General features: G+C 42.6%; 1 protein-coding gene across 1 annotated transcript in view; it reads right to left on the bottom strand.

Moving 5' to 3' along the window:
- LOC141098900 (dual oxidase 1-like) overlaps positions 1 to 19051 on the bottom strand; it is a 354647-nt gene that overhangs the window by 125769 nt on the left and 209827 nt on the right. The window contains exons 21-24 of the mRNA XM_073586871.1: positions 15258 to 15433; positions 12967 to 13042; positions 12263 to 12447; positions 2262 to 2492 (exon numbers count right to left, since the gene is read on the bottom strand). Coding sequence (XP_073442972.1) covers positions 2262 to 2492; positions 12263 to 12447; positions 12967 to 13042; positions 15258 to 15433 — 668 coding nt within the window. The remainder of the gene's footprint in view (positions 1 to 2261; positions 2493 to 12262; positions 12448 to 12966; positions 13043 to 15257; positions 15434 to 19051) is intronic.

The following is a 19051-nucleotide window of genomic DNA, read 5'->3' as shown; positions in this document are numbered from 1 at the left end:
TTTTAAAGGGATGGATGATTTTGAATTTTTCCGAGACATTTTACTGTTTGCGGGTATGAGGGAATCAAGCCCAGAACCAGTCAATATCGTAATAGAAGCTTAAACCAATCAATATGGTATCAGATGACCAACTAGTTGGGTATTAGATTAGGTGAATATATCAACCAACGTGGAAACAAATGACCAACTAATATGGTATTAGAATAATAAAAAAAATATATAAATAAAAACGGGTTGACCAATTAATATGGTATTAGAATTTTTAGGGGGTTAAGGGGACCATCTAATATGGTATTAGAAATTGAGCTCAGTCTCTGCAGAGAAACCTGAAAACAAAGGATTAACCTTGGTATCCAGATGTGTTCTTTCTTGTGGTAGTAGGTAGATGCGGTAGACAGACTGTGTCTTGCTGCTTTCAAACTGTATTCAGTGATGATAGCCTATGGATAAGAAAACAAAGCGCTCACGTGCTCAAAAATAAATGAGCTGTTGTAAATATTATGACCCCTTTGAATGGATCCAATATGAAAGATGAAATCCAATTCGTGAGTTTTGTCAGGTCTGGTATTCCATACAAGGCAAATTATGTCTTAAATTTTTTAGAATAAATGACCCCTTTGATTCAGAGATAGATATTTCAAGGGGTAAATTATCTTGTGAATATATAACTATAAAAGTTGCGTCCCCTCTAAGTGATTTCAGAGCAGAATCTATGGTATTGAGGGGTTAATTATATAGTACACTTATATATGTTGGTAGAGATGTTTGTGGCAGTAATCCCTCTTATTCAGAGCTTATTGAAATTTTTATACCTCTGCTTTATGAGAAAGCTATTATCCTTGTGGCCTCGCAGTAGGCAGCCACTTTTCCTTGTGAATATAAAACTGCAAAAAGTGCATCCCCTTTAAGTGATTTTATAGCAATATCGATGATATTAAGGAGTTATTTATATAGTGCACTCATATACTGTATATTGGTAGAGATGTTTGTGGCAGTAACCCCTCTTATCCTGAGCTTAATGAAATTTGATACCGCTGCTGTATGAGAAAGCTGTTTTCCTTATGGCCTCTCAGTTATCAGCCACTTTTTAACAGCAGTTGCGGCTCTTCTCAGCTGTTTCTTTAGATGTGTGCTTATATCCCCAGCAGAATACAGGGGTCATTACCTCATTTAAACCGGGGAACGCAAGGCCCAGGCGGGGGTTTACTTGCTTCTGAGTGGAGCGCTGAGTCACTGATGTCAGCGGTTGGTGATCACTATGTCAGGAACTTAGATGTAAGCTTCTGGCAGTCTTATAGGTACATTAAAGGGCTGCTGTAGCATATGAGGTAAGTAGGCCTCAGAAATGCAGCCTAGCAGGCTTCCCTCAGGCTGGAGCCGGTATAATTCCAAACTTCACCAGTTTGCACAATATTGGGCTTATTTTGCTCTAGATGGTGAGCTTGTGATGTCTCTTGAATGGATGGATAATAAAAAACGCTTGTTTGGAGGGATAGATGTCGCTTTAGGGAAAAGTTCCTCAGAGCTCATAGACTGCACCTCTCAGTCCATGACAGTCTTAGGCCATGCCCCCTAGCCTTCATTTCTAAGAACAGGAATAGACTGTCGAGTTTCACATGAAACTTTTTTTTCTGGCCATTTTGAGAGTTTAATGGAACCAACAATTGTAATGCTCCAGATTCTTAACTAGCTCAAAGGAAGGTCAGGTTTATAGCTTCTCTAATCAGCCAAACTGTTTTCAGCTGTGCTAACATACTTGCACAAGGGTTTTCAAGGGTATCCAAACCATCTGTTAGCCTTCTTACACAGTTAGCAAACACAAAGTATCATAAGGACACTGGAGTGATGGTTGTTAGAAATGGGCATCTATACACCTATGAAGATATTGCATTACAAACCAGACATTTGCAGATAGAATAGTCATTTACCACATTAACAATGTAGAGTGTATTTCGGAATCATTTAATATTAGCTTCATTGGACAAAACTATGCTTTTCTTTCAAAAATAAGGAAATTTCTAAGTGACCCTAAACTTTTGAACGGTAGTGCATATCATGGTACAATATGGAACTATCTTCAATATTGAGCAAAATTGCATGACAAGTTGTTAATAAATCATTAACTATTCTTATGATGGTGGTTTCTCTAATGGTACAAATATTTCATTAAAAATATCACACATAGAATACAGTATTAATTTTTTATCTACTGTTTATTTTCTGAAAAAGTTATACACCACAAGAGGAATATTATTACTAACCTGTCAATATAACAGCAGTTTTTGCAATAAGTCGGTGAAAATCCACTGCAGCATCAAATGGAATATATTGATTTAAGAAGGTCTCTCTTAGAAAAGTGATGAGATTGCGACACATAGTGAGCAGTATGTAGGAAAACATAAATGAGATACTAGCAGCTGTTCCTCTGGACACAATGATACCTGGTAATGTTACTTCTCCGATGCCTGAGTGGTGGGACTCAAAAGCATAATCTGCAAGTGAAATAGGGATAATATCTCAATGTGTATTGTATCACTTTACCAAAAGTACAATTTACAGGAGAGTTATCATCTATGTGCCTCATGTATCTCATGAATGGAGCCCTTACCTGTGCTGGCATTAATGCAGAGGTTGTCTTGAATGTTTAGCTCCCTCATTTCATGTTTATGGTAGTTCTGAAAATAATTAAGACACTAGCCTGGCAATTTTTTGAACTCCCTTATGAGTGAGTGGAGTGGCTTAATCATGCACAGCCACTTTTTCAATCATGGCAGGTAAAGACAAGTCTCTTTTTTCTAGAAAAACCTAGCTCTTAACAGATTATGTATGGCTGGCACCAGAAAATCAGGAAATACTAGATTTGTGCAGGAGGATCTGAGGAGTAGGTGTGGGCTACTCTGCATGTGTATCCACTTGCACATGTAGCAAAAAGCATCATCTAGATTATTTGAAGCAATCTAAAGCACATCAAGGCATTCCATATGAATTCAATTTAGCTACCCATATTTTTTTAAGGCTGTGTGCCCACGATGCGATTTTTAAGTGTTTTTGCCGCGATTTTTGGCACGAAAACGTTTAAAAATCATGTACAGAACGCACCCCATGCATTCCTATGGCATTCTGCACATGCTGTGCTAATGCTGCGCTTTTTTCCGCTGCGGAATCGCATCGCGGAAAAAATCGCAGCATGGTCACTCTTTTGTGCGGAATCGCAAAGAATTGCCACGATTCCGCACCCATAGGAATGCATGAGAATCGCTTACTTCCCGCATGTGGCTATGCCCACCATGCGCGAAGTGAAGCGTCTCATGTGCGGTTGGTACCCACGGTGTGGAGGAGAGGAGACTGTCCTCCAGGCCCTGGGTACCATACCTCTGTAAAAAAAGTATAAAAAATAAAAAATCGGGGTATATTTACCTTCCGACGTCCCGCGCTGCCTTCCCGGGCCTCAGCGTTCCCAGTAATGCCTTGCGGCAAGGTCCTGTGATGACGTAGTCTCGCTTGACTCTAGCGGTCTCGTGAGATCGCTATAGCAACACAAGACCAACGTCATCACAGGTCTCGCAAGGCATCGCTGGGAACGCTGAGGCCCGGGATGGCAGCGCGGGACGTCGGAAGGTAAATATACCCCGATTTTTTATTTTTTTATCATTTTTAACATTCTATCTTTTACTATTGAAGCCGCATAGGCGGCCTCAATAGTAAAAAGCTGGTCACACTTGTCAAACACTGTTTTACGAGTGTGACCAACCTGTCAATCACTTTCCAAGCGATGCTTCAAATCGCTTGGAAAGTGCTTGAATATCGCACGTGAACATCGCGGCAAAATCGCGAACATAATCGCGATGAAATCGCGCCGAAAAAAACACGCGATTTCTGGGAAGAAGTCCAGTTTTCATTGTCCAGATTAAATCGCTACGTGGGCACATAGCCTAAATGTTTAAAGTAAGAAAAATTATGTAAACAACTATAACATGAAACAATTGGCAGTGAAATTTGAGCTTAAAAATGGAAATATGTATATTATAGAGTACCTGTCATGAAATTTCACATATTGCACTGGACAGACAAAGTAATAGTAACAGCATAGTGAAATAAATATATTTAAGTTTCACATCTCCACTGTGGAGATATTAGCAATCAAAATATTTGTCACCGAATGAATTAACTTTTGTTAAGTCCAGGTGGGTGTTGTCAGAGAAAGTGAAGTACATGCACCCAATGAAAACTGTATGATGCTGACCAGTTATAAGCAGGCAGCAGGACACTGAAGAACATGCCCCACTAAAGCTTACAGCAGGTTTCTCAGTGAGTGAGTTGTAATGAAACAGCGCTGATCTCCTAGTTAGAGATGGGCGGACACCTGAATGTTCGGCTCTGGTGGATTCAGCAGAACAGTTACAAAAAGTTCGGGTTCAGGTACCAGAACAGTACTCAGACCCAAACCCGGACCCCATTCACTTGAATGACAGTGTGGCAAACACCGCTTATCTGCGGTGTTATCATCCCCGCAGGTCTGAGAAAAGCGGGTCCACACTTTGTCAAAACACAGCATGAGCATTCATCTGTGATCGGAGGTATAAAGTTTATCTCCTGTCACTAGTGTCAGCTGATGGGACTACTGCTCCCATCATCCGACACTTGCTACTGCTAATAACAGCGAGAGCAGGAGCAGCTCATGGGTGTATTCATTAGCCAGCTCCTGTGCTGTAAATAAACAGCGTGGGTTCCCCTGTATTTTTGATAACCAGGCAGACAAAACTCACAGCTGGGGCTGCAACCATCAGCTGTCAGATTCAGCAAGGCTGATTATCAAGAATAGAAGGGTCCCCAAGCCGTATTTTTTAGTTATTTAAACAAATAATTTTAAAAAATTGCATGGAGTCCCCCATTTTTGACAACTAGCCTTGCTAAAGCTGACAGCTCGGGGTTGGTATTCTCAGGATGGTAAGGGACCATGGATATTGCCCCCCCCAGCCTAAAACTAGCAGCCTATAGGAATAAATGTTAGCACAGCCAAACAGGGAGGTGCCACACAGTAGGTTCCCAAACCTTATAACCAAGTATCAAATACCGGGCACACTCAAGGATTTTTGGTGCAAAAAAATCAGAATTTTAATACATACAGTAGCCACTAGTTACAATTATAATTGACATAGATCCACAGAGTCCAGTCTTTTTTTGCACCAGCACAATGGGAGCCGCCCACGGACCCTGACTCTCTCGTATTACTCCACTTTACATCATATAAGCCAGCATCTCCTTTACCTCCTTGTACATCTGGGGGGGTATTTGATGATATATCTTTCTGATTGATGCGGCACTCCCAGTAGGAATTACGTGAGCGATGGTTTGAGTGCAACCAAAGTCACCTTCATGGCGGGCAAAAGCTTCCTGATAGCACTCCAGTACATCCTCTACTTGCTGCACTTGTTGAGGTGACAGTCCCATCAATTCTGCCCACATCCACTCTAAAATTCTATGATCTTCTTTCTGTCTACCAGGCAGAGACTCCGATGCAGCTGTAACTGCTAGAGTCAAGGGATCCCCTCTCAGAACGGCCTGTTGTACTTCTTCTGTGACATTAGCTTCTCTGGCATGCAAAGGATCTGGGCCATCTCACTCATGGGTAAAAGAGTGATACTGTCAGTCTCCAGGTTGATACACCGCACTGCAACGTTACCATCTTGAACTGTGGCTAGTGTTTGAGCAACGAGCAATCCAGGGGGTATTTGGTCCATCGCTGCTGGCACGATCTGCACCTCCACTCCCTCCAGAGGAGTACAACTTTGCACTGGCAATGTGAGCACTGTTTGGCCGAGCGGTAAAGTAATCTTTGCAGCCGCCGGCACCATCACCTTTCCCAAGACTCTTCCGTATGCTGATGTTTCCTGGGCTTGAGCTGCTCGGATTAGCTTCTGAAACACCTTCCATTGGGGGGTTCGTGGGATCCATTGATTCAAGAAAGGTCCCTGTGGCTCACTAATCAGTAGTTGTCCAGTCTCTTTCAGCACATTCATTACCAGAGTCATTACGAATCCACGATAGGCATCTTCTGTGACCATCATGACCCCCTTGCGGCCTACATCTTTCCCGCATACTTTAATTTCTATCCAGACCTCTCCTGCAAACAAAACTGATTGGCCGCTGTTATTCTTATTACTGGTCCCCACTCTGGTCATGAGACCTCCAGAAAGTGTCATCTGAAGTAGGCTTCCGGCAAAGTAGTCACTTGTGACCTGGTGTCGATCAAGCAATGAACAGCTCGCCCATTCACTTCGGCCCAGACTGCACGGCTCGCAGAAATCATTATTGGGACTTCCTTCCCTCTTCCTCCATTTTCCTGGCTCTGGGCTGCGTCCCTCAGCCGCGGAGTCTACTAGCTTAACGTGTGGCTCTGTGGGGGCCATCTCCGGCTCGCACAGCCTCGAGCATAATGTCCAGTCGTCCCACAATTGAAACGCATCAGTTATCCTTCAGCACCAAGAGGTCTCACTCCCTGATGAGGCCTGGTAGGAATGTGAGATCCTATAACAATTCATCTTCACTCGGTGGTCATGAGCCGGAAAAGGGACTCTCCTTAGACTGATCCATTCTCTCTGCATCTCTTGTATCTCCTTCTGTATCTCTCAGGCCCACTCCAGCTCTGCTGCAGGTGGAGTAGGTACTTCATAGCTTCGGACCATCCCTGCCATGGCCGTCACCCCCTGCTATTGCTCTCTTATGCGAGCCTCTGCCCCCACCTCTGAGAAGGTCATGCGTGGGCTAACACGCAAGCGTTCTCACAATGCCTGCTTCAACGGTGCATTCCAAAGACCCTACAAAAATTGATACCTTAAAATCCTATCAGGAGGCCCCACTCCCATGATTCCCACATCTTCCCTTTTAGTAATGTGCGCATGTACCTTTTGCAACGCATCGATATATTGTGTCACCATCTCCTCTTTTCACTAGACACAACCATACGCATGCGCAATTCTCCAACGTTAGTGGGGTCCTCATGTATCTCTTCCAATACCTGGAACACTTTTTCAAATGTATCCCGTTCATGTGAAGGCCAGAACATCACAGAACACCAGGCCTCCCCATCTAGTGCCATTAACGCTATCTCCGCCTGTAACGCAGGGGCAATAGGGTGCATTCGCAGCATGCCCCTGACCTATTCAGTCCAGTCCTACAGCATCATGTTATCTCTCCATGAACTTCAGGAGATTACTAAACATTGCCCCCAATGGCAAACTGGACTTCGGGGCACCCATAGTGGACTGGTCTGCAGCATCTGTGTCCACGGACTGCATCCTGCCAACTACGTCAAATGTAATATGCAGGTGCTGGAATGCAGTAATACAAATGCTGCAGAGCAGGGGTTAATTATATATTTACTTAATCAACTGTAGGGAACTCCTTGCAGGGAGATAACAGGGTCAAAGGGACAGAATTAAACTGAATAAACGGTTGTTTAACAGTCTCTGGGTAACAGTTCACTTATCTTGGCTTTGCAGCCTATCACTCGCTGAAGGTTCCGTGGGTAGCAGGATGTTGGTGACAGTCGGTGTGGGGTCTGCTGTTGTCCTCGCCCAGCACACAGTCCTACTTCTTGTGGCAGCAGGCGGTCTCCGGTTTTGCCCCCTGAGTACCTAGTCCATATATCTGCGGAGCAAAAGAATAGAGCTCTCCGCAGGATTCCTCTCGGCGCGTGTCTCTTTGAGCAGCTGCCATCACCTGAAGGGCTGCGTTGCAATGCTCTGCCCGATGTGCACCTCTCTGGATGTCAGAGCTGCGATGCTCCATTGGTCACACAGTCCCCTGCATACACGCCGGTCTCCATGAGTCCCTCACTATGCCACCCTTTATATTCACAAAGCGGCCTGTCGCTCCCCACTCAGCATTTGTGGTCTTTAACTCCTCAGCATCTTGGTGGGAAGACCACTTCCATTGCCATGCAAACCATTTTACCTCACACTGAATGCCAAACCCATTTCACACTAGCTCACTTCAGCTGCAATCTCGTTCCCCCAAGGAACAGAAGGTTCGGCCTCAGCAATTCCGGACACAGCGCTTTGGCAGCTCTGGCAACCCTGCATTCCCTTCTACACCAGGATAGGGCCAGGATGAGGGACATAATTACCAAGATGGAGGGCATATAGTATAGTAAGGAAAATAAGTATTTGATACACTGCCGATTTTGCAAGTTTTCCAATTTGCAAAGAATGGAGGGGAATGTAATTTCATTGTAGGTACACTTCAACTGTGAGTAACAGAATCTTTAAGAAAATACAGAAAATAACATTGTATGATTTTTACATAATTAATTTTAACCTTATTGCATTAGATATTAGATTTCATACAATAGAAAAACAACACTTAATGTTTGGTACAGAAACCTTAGTTTGCACTTACAGACATCAGACATTTTCTGTAGTTATGACCAGGTTTGCATATACTGCAGGAAGGATTTTGGCCCACTCTACAGATCGTCTCCTGATCTTTCAGGTTTTGGGCTGTTTCTGGGCAACATTGAGTTTCAGCTTGTTCTAAAAATTTTCTATTGGGTTCAGGTCTGGAGACTAGCTAGGTTACTCTGGGACCTTGAAATGCTTTTTATGGAGTCACTCCTTAAATGCCCTGGCTGTGTGTTTCAGTCATTGTCATGCTGGAAGACCCAGTCATGACCCATCTTCAATTCTGGTTGATGTCCAGAATATCGCTATACATAACCCCGTCCATTCTCCCTTCAATACGGTGCAGTCTTCTTTTCCCTTTGCAAAAAAACACCAGCAACATATGACGTTTCCACCACCATGATTCACAGTTGGGATGAAGTTCTTGGGGTTATACTTCTTCTTCCTCCAAATATGGCGAGTGGAGTTGATACTAAATAGTTCTATTTTGGTCTCATCTGACCACAGGACCCTCTCTCATGTCTCCTCTGGATCATCCAGATGGTCACTGGCGAATTTCAAATGGGCCTGGACATGTGCTGGCATGAGCAAAGAGAATCTTGCATGCTCTGCAGGATTTTAATCCCTGGGGGTGCAATGTGTTACTAATGGTAATATGTGAGACTGTGGTCCCTGCTCTCTTCAGGTCATTGACCAGTTCCTCTCGTACAATTCTGGTCTGATTCTTTACCTTTCTCAGAATCATCCTTACCCTCTGAGGTGAGATCTTGCATGGATCCCCAGACCAATGAAGAATGAGATTCATCTTGTGTTTCTTCTATTTTCTAATAATTGTGCCAACAGTTGTTGCCTTCTCACCAAACTACTTGCCTATTAGCCTGTAACCCATCCCAGGCTTGTGCAGGTCTAAAATTTTGTCCCTTGTGTCCTTAGACAGCTCTTTGGTTCAAACCAACTAATTCAAACAAGTGCAATTAATACAGGTAATGAGTGCAGAGTAGGAGGGCTTCTTAAAGAAAAACTAAGTGGTTTGTGAGAGCCAAAATCCTTGCTGACTGGCAGGTGATCAAATGCTTATTTCATGCAATAAAATGCAATTTAATTATTTAGAAATCATACAAGTAATTTTCTGTTTTTTATGTTTACATCCTGTCTGTCACAGTTGAAGTGTACCTACGATAAGAATTACAAATCTCTCCATTATTTGTAGTTGGGAAAACTTATATTATATATATATATATATATATATATATATACTGTATATATATATATATATATATATATATATATATATATATATATATATATACACACTAGAGTTCAAAAGTTTGGGGTCACCCAGACAATTTTGTGCTTTCCATGAAAACTCATATGTTTATTAATCAACTGAGTTGCCAAATGAATTTAAAATCTAGTCCAGACATTGACAAGGTTTGAAAAAAAAGATTTTTATTTGAAATAATAATTTTCTCCTTCAAACTTTGCTTTGGTCAAATAATGCTCCCTTTGCAGCAATTACAGCATTGCAGAACTTTGTCATTCTAGCAGTTAATTTGCTTAGGTAATCTGGAGAAATATCACCCCATGCTTCCAGAAGCCCCTCCCACAAGTTGGTTTGGCTTGATGGGCACTTTTTGCACACCATACGGTCATGCTGCTTCCAAAACAGCTCAATGGGGTTGAGATCTGGTGACTGCACAGGCCACTCCATTACAGATAGAATACCAGCTGCCTGCTTCTTCCCTAAATAGTTCTTGCATAATTTGGAGGTGTGCTTTGGGTCATTATCCTGTGCTAGGATGAAATTGGCTCCAATCAAGAGCTGTCCATGGGGTATGGCATGGTATTGCAAAATGGAGTGATAGCCTTCCTTATTCAAAATCCCTTTTACTTTGTACAAATCTTCCACTTTACCAGCACCAAAGCAACCTCAGACCATCACATTACCTCCACCATGCTTGACAGATGGCGTCAGGCACTCTTCCGCCATTTTTTCAGTTGTTCTGCATCTCACAAATGTTCTTCAGTGTTATCGAAACACCTTAAACTTGGATTCGTCTGTCCATAACACTTTTTTCCAATCTTCCTCTGTCCAATATCTGTGTTCTTTTGCCCATGTTAATCTTTTCCTTTTAATAGCCAGTCTTAGATATGGCTTTTTCTTTGCCACTCTTCCCTGAAGGCCAGCATCCCAGAGTCGACTCTTCACTATAGACGTTGACACTGGCGTTTTGCGTGTACTATTTAATGAAGCTGCCAGTTGAGGACCTGTGAAGCGTCGATTTCTAAAACTTCAGACTCTAATGTACTTGTCTTGTTGCTCAGTTGTGCAGCGGGGCATCTCACTTCTCTTTCTACTATGGTTAGAGCCTGTTTGTGCTCTCCTCTTAAGGGAGTAATACAGTTTCCTGGCAATATCTCGCATGGAATAGCCTTCATTTCTAAGAACAAGAACAAGAATAGACTGTTGAGTTTCACATGAAACTTTTTTCTGGCCATTTTGAGAGTTTAGCAGGCCTCCTTCAGGCTGGAGCCGGTATAAGTCCAAACTTCACCAATTTGCACAATATTGGGCTTATTTTGCTCTAGATGGTGAGCTTGTGATGTCTCTTGAATGGATGGATAATAAAAAACACTTGTTGGCAGGGATAGATGTCGCTTTAGGGAAAAGTCCCTCAGAGCTCATAGACTGCACCTCTCACTCCATGACTGTCTTAGGCCATGCCATGCCATGCCATGCCATGCCCCCTAGCCTTCATTTCTAAGAACAAGAATAGACTGTCAAGTTTCACATGAAACTTTCTTTTTTCTGGCCATTTTGAGAGTTTAATGGAACCAACAATTGTAATGCTCCAGATTCTTAACTAGCTCAAAGGAAGGTCAGGTTTATAGCTTCTCTAATCAGCCAAACTGTTTTCAGCTGTGCTAACATACTTGCACAAGGGTTTTCAAGGGTATCCTAACCATCCGTTAGCCTTCTTACACAGTTAGCAAACACAAAGTACCATAAGAACACTGGAGTGAGGGTTGTTGAAAATGGGCCTTTATACACTTATGAAGATATTGCATTACAAACCAGACGTTTACAGCTAGCATAGTCATTTACCACATTAGCAATGTATACAGTGTATTTCTGAATCATTTAATGTCAGCTTCTTTGGAAAAAACTGCTTTTCTTTCAAAAATAAGAAAATTTCTAAGTGACCTTAAACTTTTGAACGATAATGTATTTAATCAGGATGGAGAAGCCCAGGTCTAAATCTTGCACCGGAACCCATCAGACTATACTTACCCCTTCTGGCAAAAATGACTTTTCTTAGGGTGTGTGCACACGTTGCGGTTTTTGCTGCGGATCCGCAGCAGTTTTGGTCCTGCGGATCCGCAGCAGTTTTCCATGCGGCTTACATTACCATGTAAACCTATGGAAAACCAAATCCACTGTGCACATGCTGCGGAAATTTCCGTGCAGATTTGCTGTGGCTTATTTTCTGCAGCATGTCACTTCTTTTTTGCGGAACCGCAGCTGCAGTTTTCGTTCCGGGAAGAACGAACATACAAAAATCTCTCTCTCCACAATCCGCACAGCCCAAACCGCAATAGAATCTGCATCAATTCTGCTGGACAAAATATAGGAATCCGCAGGGAAAACTGAATGCGTTTTACCCTGCAGTTTCTGCCAAGTGGTGCAGATTTATCTGCAGAAAAAAATCTGCAGCGTGTGCACACCCCTTACAGTTCCAGAATTTGCAGATGGGTTTTCTATTATTTTTCTAACAATAGAATATGAAAAGACACTAAAAAATGATCATTCTTATAGCATTTCAGTACAGTTAAAAACCAACGACTTCATCCATACTTACAGTAAGCTCTCTCTAAGAACACTCCTGCAGAAATTCCATAGAATATAACTACACAGACAATATGCCGACGGTAATTCTCAACAAAACGCTTAACTTCTTGGATTTTCTGATGCACTTTGCTTCTTTGGTATTTTCCCTTTTTTGCTTCTGTGTACAAATGCTTTTCCTCTAAAGCATTAGAAGATCTTATGAAAAGAAAACATTTTTGTAACATCTGAATATTTGATATATGTCAGAAAATAGTACAACTTACTACGGCTTATTGCAGAATATATGTATGCAGAGATATCTAGTTCATATGAGGTACAATATCAAGAAAAACATCAGACAAAACAGTCAAGACACTTGTCAGACATGTTCTAAATTAACCATAAATAAATCTGAAGGTTTTATCCGTGATGGGCTGACCCAAAACCGATCACTACAACAAAGGGGCAAAAGTACTCTGCAGAACTCTGCTCTTCTCCAAGACTATAAACAGGCCCATTAGAAAGTGTATTAGCACACCTTCAGTCTCTTGGGTAGCAGTGCTCAGCAGGTCTTCTCTCCTACATTCATTAACCATTACGGGTCTCCAAAAAAGATCCAACAGATCAAAACTTTTGACATTTTTGTACGACATGTCAAAGGATTTCTAAAAGTACAGTTACTCTTTAAGCTATGCAGTTTTAGTTGCATATAATCATAGAATATTGCATACGTACTCTTTTTTGTCTCTGCTTGTTTCAATGCAGGAAACTCTTCTGAACATCTGTTTGTAGACCTCTGAACCATCCATACCTTTTAAAACATACAAATCTATTATTCAAAGCAAAGCCGTGTAATACAGCTGCTAAAGATAAATCTTAGTCTAATTATGCAAATTGCATCTTCATATAGGAACAGGACTTGAACTGCCACCTATTGGAAATGGCAATCCTAAAAGTCGATATCAACCTTTTAATGAGTTTTGCCACATGATTTAGGATAAAAGCCAAATGAAAATCTCTATTTGAAACATACTCAGTCCAAAGTATGAGATCTGATTCAGCTGTGTGAAAGGCTTTGACTAGGGTATAAGAGGCAACAAACCACTGTGTCTGTAAATTGAGATTCTGGTTTGGCTTTTATCATAATTCATATTGCAAAACTTGTTAAAGGATTTATATTGACATTTCGGATTGCTATTTCCAGGCAGTGGCACTAGAACTCCAGTCTTCTTCCTCTCTGAAGAGGCAATTTGTATATTTAATTTTACCCAAAGGAACATTGCATAACCTATAAGTCTCCATAAGGAGAGACATTACACTTTAGACCTTAGGCTAAATTCACGTGAATTCCTATTTCATGGTCTGTACATAGACCACAATTTCCAGCCTGACCAGTTCCCTGACCTGATTTAACAGACTCAAAGACATATATGGGTAAGATATCAGCAGTCAGGCCTCAGTTTGTGGTCTGTACATGGACCATAAATTATGGTTGCATGAATCAAGCTTTAATCTTGGGCCAATACACAGAATGACGCTACAGGATTGCAGAGTGATAAGTCATTGGCCTTGATTTATCAAGATAGGCATTGCTCATGGCGGTCTTGATGAAGGGGGGTGCTTGAGTCAGAGGTGTATGCCTCTTATTTAATTAGGTGCATTTGAAAAGTGATGAGTGTTTCCCTTCGTTTCCCCATCAATTGCAGTAAAGTTTAGTACTAGAGTAAGATTTCTGGCATAAGGTACGCCAGAGCTGGTCATGAATTAGATGAGCTGTGGTGCCACTCCCCAATTCTGGAGCTGTCCCAGTTTCATTCATTGTAACAGAGTTGCGCAAAACTGGCTAAAGCCACCAAATGTTGCAAAATTTCTGGTGAAAACTGTTTAATGAATCAGGGTCATATAGCTTAAATGATTAATCCAGATGAAAAGAAAAGTTTTCTTTTTCCCAAAACTGTGATATTCTTTTCTTTGGGCTATGTGTGCAACTTTAATTCTCAAAGCTATTGAAAAAAATTCACTTTAGTGTCAGCATAGCCTATCATGTCTATTGTCTATAGCCCTGAAGGATGCCATAGATTTGTGCCACAATGTTTTGTGTCATTGGTGAAAGAATTATGACTGGGATCTTATGAAAATTGCCCTTGTCATTATTAAGGCTGGAGTCATACATTACTTTCCAGAATTCAGGAACTGTGCGATCCTTTCTTCTCAATCTAAGGATAAGAGTTCTCAACTTGCTGTTTGTATGTTCTCTCTTTTTGAGCATATTTTAACCATTTTGGGTTTTGAAAGAAAGAATTGGCATGACTATTTTTCAGCTTACTTGGAAGCTGCAACTATTTTTTATGTAACATTACAAAAAGGACAATTTTCTTGAACCACACTTTCACTCAGGGTTGATCTAACCCACAAGGACTAAGGCCCTGATGTTATAAAGTGCCTCACAAATAATAGTTTTTTTGTCTTTCTGGACATTATTGCACAGGCAGTTTTAATACCTATATAGGGAATTGATAAAAATATATTTGACAGTCCAGTTAAAAGGAAACAACTTATATTTTGCAGCTGGGCCCTCAAAATAATTTGTCAAGAAACTTCAGCCCTTTAGACCTTTTTAAAATAAATCAATGATTTGACTTGATGGAAAATTGTGAACAGTGTTGGGCCGATCCATCAAGACTAGCCTAAAGCACGCTAGTGCTATGTCAGTTTGATAGAGTAAAAAGCCACCGAGTTCATTAAGACACACAAGCCACGCAATGAATTTGGCGCATCTCATAAGTAAGATGCGACTCCATGTGCTGTGACAGAAATGATACTCCAATCAAGGCGTCAAGATCCAGTCAACGCTGCCACATTTGAAGAATTGGACAGATGGGAGTGGTTTGCCCCGACTCCTCACCAGCTCTGTCCATTTTGGTCTGAGAATGCCAAAAATGTTGTGACTTTTCAAAGCTAGTACACCACTTTTCTGGCATGTTTTGATGAATCAGCCCCTTTTTGTAGGAGTCTGTATACCACACCTTTAAACTGTAGCTTTGTAAAACGGAGTTCTTTGTCATGATCCCTCAGCAGAAAATGGAAATCTTCCCAAGTCAGCTCATTCTTATTTTCAAATCCTGCCTCCTTAAACATTACTTCTATCACTTGCTCAGCTTGATCTTTAGTAAGGCAGTTGTTAGAAATCTCAATGAAAGATCTGAAATAATAAATAGGATATGTTAAAAATTTTATATTTATAATAATAATAATAATCTTTATTTATATAGCGCGAACATGTTCTGCAGTGCTTTACAGTTTAACAGTTTCAAAACATAAGTCATAAGTAACAACGTTAGCAATACAGTAATTAAAGTAAAATAAGACGACCCTGCTCGTGAGAGCTTACAATCTACAATGAGGTGGGGGAGATACAAAGTACAGGTGTGTATTTACAATGATGTATTTACAATGATGGTCCAGCCATCTTGAGAAGGTGGCGGACAGAGATACTGAATGGGCTACATACTCACACTTGCACATAAAATGACTGATTAGTGAACGTGAATAGATGTGTTTTGAGAGAGCGCCTAAAACTGTGCAAATTGTGGATAGTCCTAATTTCTTGGGGTAGAGCATTCCAGAGGATTGGCGCAGCGTGGGAAAAGTCTTGGAGTCGGGAGTGGAAGGTGCGGATTAGTGCAGAGGTTAGTCGAAAGTCTTTTGCAGAGCGCAACGGTCGGCTAGGCCGATAAACAGAAATGAAGGTGGAGATGTAGGGGGTGCTACACTGTGGAGAGCTTTGAGGGTGAAAACAAGTACTTTGAATTGGACCCTATAATGAATGGGCAGCCAATGTAAGGACTGGCAAAGAGCAGACGTGTCCGAGTACCGATTAGCCAGGTAGATGACCCGGGCTGCTGCATTAAGTATGGACTGGAGAGGGGAAAGTCGAGTAGCAGGGAGGCCAATTAATAGAGCGTTGCAGTAATCCAGGTGGGAGTGGATCAATGCTTCAGTGAGGGCTTTTGTTGTTTCCATGGTGAGAAAAGGGCGAATTCTGGAGATGTTTTTTAGGTGTAGGCGGCAAGAGCGGGCAAGACATTGCATATGGTATGTGACGGAGAGGTTGGTGTCAAACAAAACACCCAGACAGCCTGCCTGCTGCCAGGGTGTTATCATGGTGCCACCCACGGAGAAGGAAATGTCAGATTTGGGGAGGTTAGTAGATGGCGGGAGGAGAAGAAGTTCAGTTTTTGAGAGGTTAAATTTCAAATAGAGAGCGGACATGACGTTGCAGACTGCGGACAGACAGTCACTGGCGTTCTGTAGTACAGCAGGGGTAAGGTCGGGGGATGACGTATATAGTTGTGTATCATCAGCATAAGGATGGTACTGAAAGCCAAATCTGCTGATGGTCTGTCCAATTGGGGCCGTGTAGAGTGAGAAGAGAAGGGGGCCAAGGACTGAGCCCTGAGGTACCCCGACAGCGAGAGGAAGAGGAGATGACGTGGAGCCAGCGAGCAAAACACTGAAGGAGCGGTCAGAGAGATAGGAAGAGAACCAGGAGAGAGCAGTGTCCTTAATGCCTAGTGACTGGAGCCTATGGAGTAGGAGACGGTGGTCAACAGTGTCGAAAGCTGCAGAAAGGTTGAGAAGAATGAGCAGAGAGTGTTCACCGTTACATTTTGCTGTCAGAAGGTCATTGGTCACTTTGATGAGTGCAGTTTCAGTCGACTGTAGGGGTCGGAAGCCAGACTGTGAAGAGTCTAGGAGGGAGTGAGTGGAGAGGTAACGGGTAAGGCGGGAGTAGACTAGGCGCTCCAAAAGTTTAGAGATGAAGGGGAGATTGAAGACTGGTCTGTAGTTGTTTGTGCAGGATGGGTCGAGAGCAGGTTTCTTTAATAATGGAGTAATGATAGAGTGTTTGAAGGAGGATGGGAAAATGCCCGAGGAGAGGGAGAGATTAAAGATTGTAGTTAGGTGAGTTGTGATGACTGGAGAGAGAGACTGGAGGAGTTGTGAGGGAATGGGGTCGGTAGTGCATGTAGTTGGGCGAGAAGAAGAGAGGAGTCTGGAGACTTCTTCTGTGATGGGATCAAATATGGAAAGTGAGCCAGGGGAGATGCAGGAAGGGATGGGAGTCACAGCACTTGGTGGTTAGGAGCGGATTTCCTGATGGATATTATCTATTTTCTCTATAAAATGGGAGGCCAGGTCATTTGCACAAATGTCTGAGATAGGAGCTTGTGGTTTTGGCCTGAGGAGGGAGTGAAAGGTGTCAAAAAGTTTCTTGGGGTTGGTGGCTAATGAGGAGATCAGGGTGGTGAAGTAGGTCTGTTTGGCGAGGTGAAGGACAGAGTTGAAGGTTCTTAACATAAATTTGAAGTGGATGAAGTCTTCTGGTGTGCGGGTTTTTCTCCATCGGCGTTAAGGACTCCTAGAGCATCTTTGGAGAAATTGAGTTTGCGATGTGAGCCAGGGCTGTTTTACTCTGTGTTTGGAGGTTCTGAGGGTGAGGGGCGCTACCTTTCAAGGGTGGTTGTAAGAGTGTTGTTGTAGTGATGAACAGCCAGATCAGGACAGGAAAAAGAGGAGATTGGGGACAGGGAAGATTGTAGGGAGTCTGAAAGTGTTTGAGGGTTAATGGCTTGTAGATTTCTGACTGTGTGATAGGTAGGAGTGTGCTGGGGTGGGCGAGGATTTGTGAGCATGAAGGAGAGAATGTTGTGGTCTGAGAGGGGAAGCGGTGAGTTATTTAAGTAGGACATTGAGCATAGCCGGACAAAGACCAGGCCAAGGGTGTTACCGTCTTTGTGTGTCGCAGAGGTTGAGAGCTGTGAGAGGCCGAGAGAGGTGGTTAGTGATAGAAGCTGGGATGCAGATGTGGAAGTAGGGCTGTTAATGGGGATGTTGAAGTCTCCCAGGATAAGAGTTGGTAGTTCTGAGGACATGAAGTGCAGCAGCCAGGCTGAAAAGTGGTCAAGGAAGTGGGTGGGTGAGCCTGGGGGCCGGTATATGACCGCTACTCTGAGGGAGAGGGGACAGAAGAGCCTGATGGTATGGACCTCAAAAGAAGGAAATGAGAGTGATAGAACTGGGGGGATGACCTGGAAAGTGCATTGTGGGGACCGGAGTATGCCGACTCCACCACCAGGTCTTTTTGTGGGTCTCAGGGAGTGAGTGAATTGTAAGCCACCATAGGAAATGGCAGCAGGAGAGACAGTGTCAGAATCCTGAATCCAGGTTTCAGTGAGGGCAAACATATTAAGAGAGTTGTTCAGAAAGTAGTTATGCAGGAAAGGAAGCTTGTTACATACAGAACATGGATTCCAGAGGGCACAATTGAAAGATGGAGAGGAGATGAAGGAGTGCAAGTAATATTAATGAGATTATTTTGGTTTTGATATGGGGTAGGGTAGGGGTTGAGATTGGAGGATGGTGGACCAGGGTTGGGGGAGATATCCCCTGAAATTAGTAGGAGTAAGAACATAAAGAGCAGGTAGTTATTTGAAATGTTAGCAGTTTTTTTGTTGAATGTGTTTGGGCAAGATGTACTGAGGTTTTTCAGGAAGGAGAGAAGTGCATGGGAGCTGTACATGGGAGAGGAAAGTATAAAGGGGCTGATGTGTATGAGTGGTGATGGGGGAGGGATGGGGCGGTGAATGTGGATGGCAAGGGAACACAGGAGGATAAAAATAAAGCACATGGCTAAAAATACAGCAAAGTGTGGGTTACCTGACTCCTGTCCTGACTAACTGTCATGGAGTAACTGTCTTGCTAGATGCTTAGCTAATGCGATGCTTTGCTTAATGCGTGCGGACCCCTCACTTGCGTG

The sequence above is a fragment of the Dendrobates tinctorius genome, unplaced genomic scaffold, assembly GCF_039654945.1.
Source record: "Dendrobates tinctorius isolate UK_male_01 unplaced genomic scaffold, ASM3965494v1 ptg000097l, whole genome shotgun sequence".
Lineage (NCBI taxonomy): Eukaryota > Metazoa > Chordata > Amphibia > Anura > Dendrobatidae > Dendrobates > Dendrobates tinctorius.
The sequence above is the reverse complement of the archived record's forward strand: the minus strand, read 5'-3'. Positions and strand labels throughout refer to the sequence as shown.